Source organism: Myxocyprinus asiaticus, chromosome 15, assembly GCF_019703515.2.
Source record: "Myxocyprinus asiaticus isolate MX2 ecotype Aquarium Trade chromosome 15, UBuf_Myxa_2, whole genome shotgun sequence".
Lineage (NCBI taxonomy): Eukaryota > Metazoa > Chordata > Actinopteri > Cypriniformes > Catostomidae > Myxocyprinus > Myxocyprinus asiaticus.
The window spans coordinates 18756620-18765750 of record NC_059358.1 but is presented as its reverse complement, the minus strand read 5'-3'; the positions used below and the strand labels follow the sequence as shown (position 1 = coordinate 18765750).

At 40.5% G+C, this 9131-nt stretch overlaps 1 protein-coding gene across 1 annotated transcript; it reads left to right on the top strand.

Moving 5' to 3' along the window:
- The first annotated feature begins 6473 nt into the window (after positions 1-6473).
- Positions 6474-8737, top strand: LOC127452837 (uncharacterized). Its single transcript, XM_051718620.1, has 2 exons — positions 6474-6945; positions 8543-8737. The coding sequence occupies exons 1-2, from the start codon at positions 6487-6489 to the stop codon at positions 8735-8737; spliced, it is 654 nt and encodes a 217-aa protein (XP_051574580.1). The 5' UTR covers positions 6474-6486.
- The last annotated feature ends 394 nt before the right edge of the window (positions 8738-9131 follow it).

Below are 9131 nucleotides of genomic sequence, written 5' to 3'. Positions count from 1 at the left end.
ATAAAATGATGTATGTATGATCAAATTTATTTATATCAATAAATATTGCCTTTCATCTACAGTATGTTGCATTCATATCAGTGTAGCTGAAATACTTTCCTCCCAATTATTGCGCATATGACGTGCATCAACAACAATGGTCTAAGATGAGATACCGTTGTGATTTCATTTGTGGACGAGCCACTTAGTGCCATCTTTCAGAGTCATTCTAAAAGCAGAAGCAGATAAGACATGCAAAAGATACTGTCTCCACAATTTTCAAGTGTGATGTCTTTAAACTCTTGAGCCTTGTTTATATTGCTACATATTTTATTTAAACTAAGTCAAATACAAAACTGTTGATTGAATCTTAATTTTACCTGACTCCAGATTGGCTGAGTTTGCCTATTTGGAAAGACATCCCCTAGAGAGGTCTGTTCATCCTCTCAGCTTTAAAAACTTTGGAGTCGTACAGTTTTGTCAGATCAGACTTTTTGGAAATGTAGTGTATGCAGAGAAAGTTTTTTTTTACATTTTGATGTAGAGTAGAAATGTAGAGTTGGTATTTAATAAACAAAATTGTGGTTTTGAGCAGAAAATGTACTATTTGGCAAATTGTGTGATGTAGGTGTATTGCTGTCTTAAGAGCTTAGAATAATTATCTTAAGTATAGGTAAACGCTTGTTAGCAAAATAAAAGTTTGAGAAACCTATGAGCAATGCAAATTATTCTGGATGTTTTCTCCTGTTATGTCTTGCCTTGACCAGAACAGATTGGATAACACCCATAAAATAAATATTGATTAAATATTGTTTACTGATCGTTCTGTTACATGTGGCTAATGATAATCAATAGTATGACAAATGTAATGTCATGATCTATGTATAGTCATTTAAAACAAACTTTGTGCAACAAAACCATAAAATAATGTCACTTGTAATAGAGAAAAATCTTGTGTCTTTATCTCAGTGTTTCTATTTTACAAACATGAGGGAAATGGTCATTTCAGTAGTTCGTATGTTAATGTAATCTTGTGTTGAAGCAGTAAACGTATTTGGCTTGCTGTCTGTATACTGGAGGGCTTGGAGCTCGAGACTAGACTCCTGATTACCCCCAAAAAGGCATTAAGATGAAAGAACAGTACCATGACAGGAAGTATTTAGGACAGCAAGTCAGCAACAATTCTACTTGGTAAATTGGCTTGGCGGATGCTTCTGAATTGTTTTCCCCCAAAAAATTTGTACAGAGGGAGTGCTTTAAGCATTTGTTTGAAGGTGCGCTCTTGTACGATTGCTGGTCGAGAGGGCTATGCTGCGATTCGACCGAGAGACCACCACTCCTCATAAAAGTGGGTGGGCTCACAGTATGCGAACAAGGAAGGTTAAAATGAGAGCTGGCTCATGCTGCATTCGAAAGGGAGGTCTCACACTGCGATTCAGTCGGGAGACTGTTCTAAAAGAGAGGTTTAGCTCACAGCATTTGAACGGGTAAGCCCAGCAAGCAGTCGAACGGGGAAGATGAGAATGAGAGTTGGCTCGCACTGTGTTCGAAAGGGAGGGCTCACACTGCGATTCGAATGGGAGACTGCTCTATAGAGAGAGAGAGAGCGCTCAAGGCATTCGAACGGGTTAGCCCAGCAAGCAATCGAACGGGGAAAATGAGAACGAGAGGAACGGGGCTTGTTTGTGGGGGTAGCCTCACTCAATAGACTACCCATAGATAGGGAAATATGGTGCTTTGAGAAGAGGAGGTGGTGACCGCTATCTCCTGTAATGCTAGCTGCAGCAGACGAGAAGCGAAGAAAAAAAAAAAGGCTTAGGCGGAAGCATGGTAAAAAAGCTGCTGCGGCAGTAGAGTAAAGTGGGCCTTCTGTGGAAGCAGAGATTAAAGCACCGCAGTGGCAGTGGATTGAGTATTTGGGGGCATAGTGAAGGAGCTCCTGTGGGAGCGCTGCTGTGCTTCCATTGCTGTAGATGCACTTCTATGAAAATATGGAACTTAGACATTGACAGCGCCTGTGGAGAAAATATTAACAACTGTGTAAACACAATTGGTATGGGTGGGGCACTGTTGCTGTAGTATCGAGTAGGGCACAAAAGACTTCATTAGATTTATTAACACCTGTAATGGAAGCAAAGGTTAGTTTGTACTTACCTGTAGTGGAGCAAATGGTTAGTTAGGAATACGTAAATTTATTACCTTTATATACGTCTGTAAGGGAAGCAAAATGTTAGTTATGGAAAACATGTCAATTATGTTCATATGCAGCTTTGAGGAAAGCAAATATTTAGTTAAGAATACAACTTTATTACATTTGTCATGGTGGGGCACTGTTGCTGCAGTATTAAGTAGGGCACAAAAGACTTCATTAGAATCATCAACACCAGTAAGGGAAGCAAAGGTTAGTTTGTACTTACCTGTAGAGGGAGCAAATATTACATTTACATTTATTCATTTGGCAGACGCTTTTATCCAAAGTGACTTACAAAAGAGGAAAACATAAGCGAATCATCTTAGGAGATATTAGTTAAGAATACAACTTTATTACGTTTGTCATGGCAGGGCACTGCTGCGGCAGTATCAAAATGCAAAAGGGGTGATGCTGTGGCATAATTGAGAGTATGCGGGCAATGCTGCGGCAGTAACAAGCGTGGGTGGGCGCTGCAGCAAATTATCTGGTGGGGCACTGTGGCTGCAGTATCAAATAGGGCACACATAGTTTATCACATTTAGGCACACCTTATTGTGTGTCGGGCTCATTTAGACCATGAGCAAAGGAAATGCCAATGCCACGGTTAATGGGAAAATCTAAAATGCTATTAAGATTACTGCACCACCACTACACTCGAACAGGAGAGCTCATACTGCGTTTCGGACGGGAGAGCCCATGGAATGAATGATGTGAAATCTCACACTGCATTCAAATGGGAGAGCCCACCCTGTGAGAGCCTGCGACCAATGCGCTGAGGTTCACACTGCATTCGAACGGGAGAGCCCACACTGCAATTCGATGGGAAAGCCTCCATAGCGTTCGAACAGGAGGGCCCACACTGCATTTGAATGGTGGGTGGCGCAGAATAAAGAACCTTGCTGAATAGCGGTTTGATGGGTATACATTTATGAGCTGTGCCCCTAGAGTCTTTATTTTTTATTTTATTTTTTTCACCCAATTTGGAATGCCCAATTCCCAGTGCGCTTTTAAGTCATCATGGTCATGTAGTGATTCACCTCAATCCAGGTGGCGGAGGATGAATCCCAGTTGCCTCCGTGTCTGAGACCATCAACCCACACATCTTATCACGTGGCTTGTTGAGCGCGTTGCGACGGAGACATAGCACGTGTGGAGGCTTCACGCCATCCACCGCGGCATCCACGCGCCCCACCGAGAACATACCACATTATAGCGACCACGAGGAGGTTACCCCATGTGACTCTACCCTCCCTAGCAACCGGGCCAATTTGGTTGCTTAGGAGACCTAGCTGGAGTCACTCAGCATGCCCTGGGATTCGAACTAGTGAACTCCAGGGGTGATAGCCAGCATCTTTTATCACTGAGCTACCCAGGCCCCGTGCCCCTCGAGTCTTAAGAGGAAACATGATTGCGGTGTGGTGGAAGTCTGTCGCATGGTCCAAAGGACACCGCAGTTGCGGCACCTGTACAGCAATTTTGCACTGCTTTGTGGTGTTGTGGGGGTTTGTTGCATGACCCAAAAGACACTGCAGTTGTGGCACGTGGACAGCACATTTGTGCTGCTTAGGGATGTTTTGAGCCGAAGGCAGAAGCACCGCAGTTGTGCTTTCTTAACTAAAATGGTTGCCATCTTTGGCTCCTCGGTAGGTAATGGTGAAGTCTTGGAAAGACACCTAGATAGAGAAAGTGAGAGGTAAACCTGCATACAATCCAATGACAGGAATTTAAATGGGCTCTCACAGAGACCTGCTGGAAGTAATATTGGTGAGACCCTGCGGAAGGCACAATTTCATGTGTTGCTGTAGAAAAGACAAAATAATTATATTTAGGTGAAACTTTAGGAAAAAATGTGCTAAGGAATACAGTACATCTTCATAAACAATGTGACAAAATAGCATAAAATTATCTGAGAAATAAGAGCTTTGGCTCTGTACTGCATACAGATACGCATGGACTTGCAATCATCATTGAAGGATTCACTTTAGGCCATTCGCACTTTAGGAGTATAACTGTCACATGTAGTACAATATACTTCTTGCATAGGAAATGCATTGCATAGCAACAGGAATGCATTGAGTTGCAGCTCTGCACTGCATACAGAAATGCAGGAGATAATTGCTGGGAAACACAGTACATCTTAATAAACAATGTGAAAAACAGCATAAAACGATCTGAGAAATAAGAGCTTTGGCTCTGTACTGCATGCAGATATGCAGGAGAAATGGACTTGTCATTCGCTCCTTAGGAGTATGCCTGCCCCCTGCTGTACAATATACGTCAATATATGTCAATAATTCAGAGACACGTTGCAGGATGATTACGCGGCGCATGATCCGCCTCTTGAGGAGCCACATTCGGCTCGTTTCTGTTCTGACAAAGTCCGTGTATAACTGCAATGTGCTGTGGAATGGTCAGATCCAGTGCTGCGTGGCAGCGAGCTTGCGTTAAAATGTCTGAGTTGGTTTGAAAATAATTTGTCATTAGATTATCGGTCGATTGAAGGGAGTTCTGTGTTGCCCCTGTGTTCAGAATGAAATAAATCACGCTCCGAAGGGCACTTTGGAGGGAGAAACAATCGTGCTATTCATGTTAGAAGATGAGGAACAATCGCTGAATAAAGCACACCCCCTAAACAAGCTGTGGCGTGGTAATGAGGCTGAAAAGGCATAACCTTTGCGGCAGAACCTGATTAAAAATGCTGGGGGTTGAAATGGTGGTTGGATTGAATAGTTAATCTTGGTTTCTTTCGCTTTCAAATAAAATTGAATTCTATGAAATGAAGCCGGAACGGCGCCCGTTCGCAGAGGCAGCTGGCACTGCTTTCTGGGTGGAAAGTTTAGATAAGAGAACATATGAGCAAGTAGAGAGCCCTTTCACATTTTTTAAAGTGCAGGAGCAGCCAGTTTGCGGCAGTAACTTCGTGCTATAAACTGCTTCATCGAATGGAGCATAGAAAGACAGGATAAAAAAAAAACAAAAAAAAAACAGCCCACAAGCAGGAGTATATAAGCCGCTGCTTACCTGCTTCCTGTGACAACTCTCCTGACATGAGAGTCTTTTGGCTCCGCCCATTTCCCCACGAATATATAGCATACTGTATACTGTATTACTGTATATATACACTGACCACTTTATTAGGTACACCTGTTCATCTACTTATTCATGCGATTATCCAATCAGCCAATCGTGTTGCAGCAGTGCAATTCATAAAATCATGCAGAAACAGAACAGGAGCTTCAGTTAATGTTCACATCAACCATCAGAATGGGGGAAAAAAAATGTATCTCAGTGATTTCAACCATGGCATGATTGTTGGTGCCAAATGGGCTGGTTTGATTATTCCTGTAACTGCTGATCTTCTGGGATTTTCAAGCACAAAAGTCTCAAGAGTTTACTCAGAATGGTGCCAAAAACAAAAAACATCCAGTGAGCAGCAGTTCTGCGGATGGAAACGCCTTGATGAGAGAGGTCAACAGAGAATGGCTAGAGTGGTTCGAGATTACAGAAAGGCTACAGTAACTCGGATAACCCCTCTGTACAATTGTAGTGAGCAGAATAGTATCTCGGAATGCACAACACATCAAACCTTGTGGTGGATGGGCTACAACAGCAGAAGACCACATTGGGCACTTTATTAGGGTCCTAAAGTGCTCAGTGAGTGTGTGTGTATATGTGTGTAATTAATATATATATATATATATATATATATATATATATATATATATGTGTGTGTGTGTGTGTGTGTGTGTGTGTGTGTGTGTGTGTGTGTGTGTGTGTGTGTATGTATGTGTGTGTGTGTGTGTGTTTATATATTTCTCAATCTCTCAACTGTTCCAGCTATTGCTAAATAAATATTGGATAAAGATTTTTTTTTTCCTATACTGATAGAGTGATTGAGAATTACAAGCCCTTAACTCGGCCCACAAGAACCCATAACACGTTCTGTGGAGTTACATATTGCTCTGTTTGACTTTTTGTAAAGAAACATTGTATTATCTGTGCCATGACACAATCAGTTTTCAAGTTTCCCAGTTATGCTACTCATTTATATTTACAGAGCTGTCCATAAAAGTGCCATTAAAGTTACTACTGTGCCATGTTTAGAAACTGTTTTAGAGATTCAGATATCTAAATGACATAACCGCAGAATATATGTCACCATCACACAGAAACCTTGCCTCACTCAGATAAATATGTATGTGTGAAAGAGGCATATATGTGTCATCTGCATCTTTGCCCTCACAGCAAAAAAATTACTCCGTAATCAATTTAGAGTTTTATAGCGTGTATACCATTCATCCATATCAACGCTTAAAATGACCAAAAAGAAATGGATTGCTAACTTGAAACACATGGTGAATAAGAGTCCTTTATATTCAAATTTTATTATTGGCTTTGTGATGCTGGGACTTGAACAACTTGTGGAGATAGATTTTGCATGCCCTTGTAATCCAAAGCTGAATCTGGTGTTCTCAGCTGCGTATTTTGTCATTCCTGCTCTATTTTCCTTTGCACTCTTGTTTTATATCCAAAGCTCACAATGCAAATATTCAAGCTGTTTGCACTGTGCAGCAGTTTGTCTCACTCCAGCCCTTCTTTGGATCATGCTGCTGTTCTTTGATGGACAATACTTTGCCTGTGCAAAAACTTCATGGGAAGGACTGACGGTTCACACTGACATATCCGCTTCAACAACATGGTGTAAGCCACTGAATAAACCTGATAACATCACAGAAAAACAAATGGCATTTTTTAGCTATCGAAATAATTCTCAGGTGAGTGAATCATGATGCAGAATTTATGATGTATTGTTGCTGATGAGGGTGCTACAATTATGATGCTTTTGTTGTAATTAATGGTACAATTAAACCAGTATTCTGTAAATGAAGTTAGTGGGCAATATTAATTTGTATTTGTGAGTCAACTGTGTTCCTGCAACTCTCTCATCATTTACCCACTCTCATGCCATGCCAGATGTATACGACTTTCTTCTACAGAACACAAATAAAGAGTTTTAGAAGCTCTGTTGGTCCATACAATGCAAGTGAATGGTGTCCAGAACTCAGAAGGTCCAAAAGGACATAAAAGCAGCATAACATTAATCCATATGACTACAGTAGTTAAATCCATGCCTTCAAAAGTGATATGATAGGTGAGTGAGAGAAACAGATCAACATTAAAGTCCTTTTTCAATATAAATCTCCTTTGACCAGCCCCAACCAATAGGTGGCTGAATGTGAAAGTCACTTTCACACGAGAATGTGTATTAAGTGGAGATTTACAGTAAAACAGGACTTGAATGTTGATCTGTTTCTCACCCACACCATCATTTTTGGATTACTTTTATTCTGCCTTTTATATCCTTTTTGAACCTTCAAAGTTCTTGTCATCATTCACTTGCATTGTATGGACCTACAGAGCTGAGATATTCTACTGTACTGAAGAAGAAAGAAATTCATACACATCTGGGATGACATGAGTGTGAGTAAATGATGAGAGAATTTTCATTTTTGGGTGAACATGTTTCGATGTTAAAATACAAATCATAGGCTGATTCTCCTTAAAAGCATAAACACTGTGGCTATGTGGTGCTATCAAAATAATAGTCTGTTTGTTTGAAAATAAAAGAAACTTAGAGACATTGGCTTAACCAATGTAACCAACATTTGGGGTGGGACTATCTATTTGACAAACCAATGGCAGATAGAGGGAGTGTTCAGGAAACCTGCCTGAATACAGTCATTGGCTGCATCTAAAAGCTGAAAATTGCTGCCTTTGGAGACTGTATACAGAAAAAGGAAGGCATCGAAGCGCGTCTGAACCCATAATTTGCATAACAGCCTATCTTCTGAGATACTTGATCTGGTCAGCTTTTGAAGTCAACATAGATCAAGACTTAACTGACTTTGTTATCCCAAAATCCTCCATGTGCAGTTTGATAGTTATTCAAACTGGTGTCTGATGGAGCAGGTGAAAGCAGTAACAAATGTCCAGTTTTTCCTATTTTTCAATTAATGACTCCACTTCTAGCAAGAACTAATCCTTTTAGTTTTCTAAATATTTGCTTGGGTATGTCTAAAGCTCACTAGAAGTAGTTTTTGGTTATTAGGCATGATGTTATGGACTGTCTGAAACAGCTGTTGCTACGAGGTGCATTAATATGCAAATCGCTGCCTTTGAAGTCATTGACTAACTGGGCAGTGAGGCATCAAGCAGTTACCTTAGCTTTCAGTCACGGTCATTATTTTTGCAAATCCATTTGGTGACTAGAGTCGCAGAAATCGCATACTTCACCTTTAATAAAAAGAAACTAAATGGACTCAAGTTATTATTATGTGTTCCTATAAACATAATGCAACCATTTTGCCTCAGATAGCGGGACTGTGCATACTGCTCCTGATCTCCCTGCCCCTAATATGGATGGGAATTAAGAGGTGGCACTACACATCAACAAGAACCAAAGAACCTGATGATGAACAATTGGAAATGGAGGATTTTGGAAATAGCCCAACACCCCCTCCAGACAGCCCCTCATTTATTGTGGATCAAGACAGAACTTCATCTTAACAGCTCTAAATAAAGCAGCATTAAATAAAGACTTTTTAAATGCCCCTTCATGTTCACAAACCTCACATTTAAAAATGTGCTTCTTATTCTCCAATTCGACATGCCAAAACAATTTATCTACAGCTATTAAAAACCTTAAGTGTGAAATTTGTCTACCTGGTCTTTTTTGTATTTGCATTGCTGACTGAAACTTTTGTACAGCATGACTTTGACTAAGAAAAAAAATAATAATATTCTGAAACTTTCTCATGAAACTGTGTCAAATTGCATGTATTTCCTTTAGCACCTTTAATTCAGAGTGCCACACCACATCCTGCCATTTATGCAACAGAAAGGTCACATCTTTACTTTCTGTTACGTTACTTCAACTTTGAATTGCACACTTGGGTGTTAC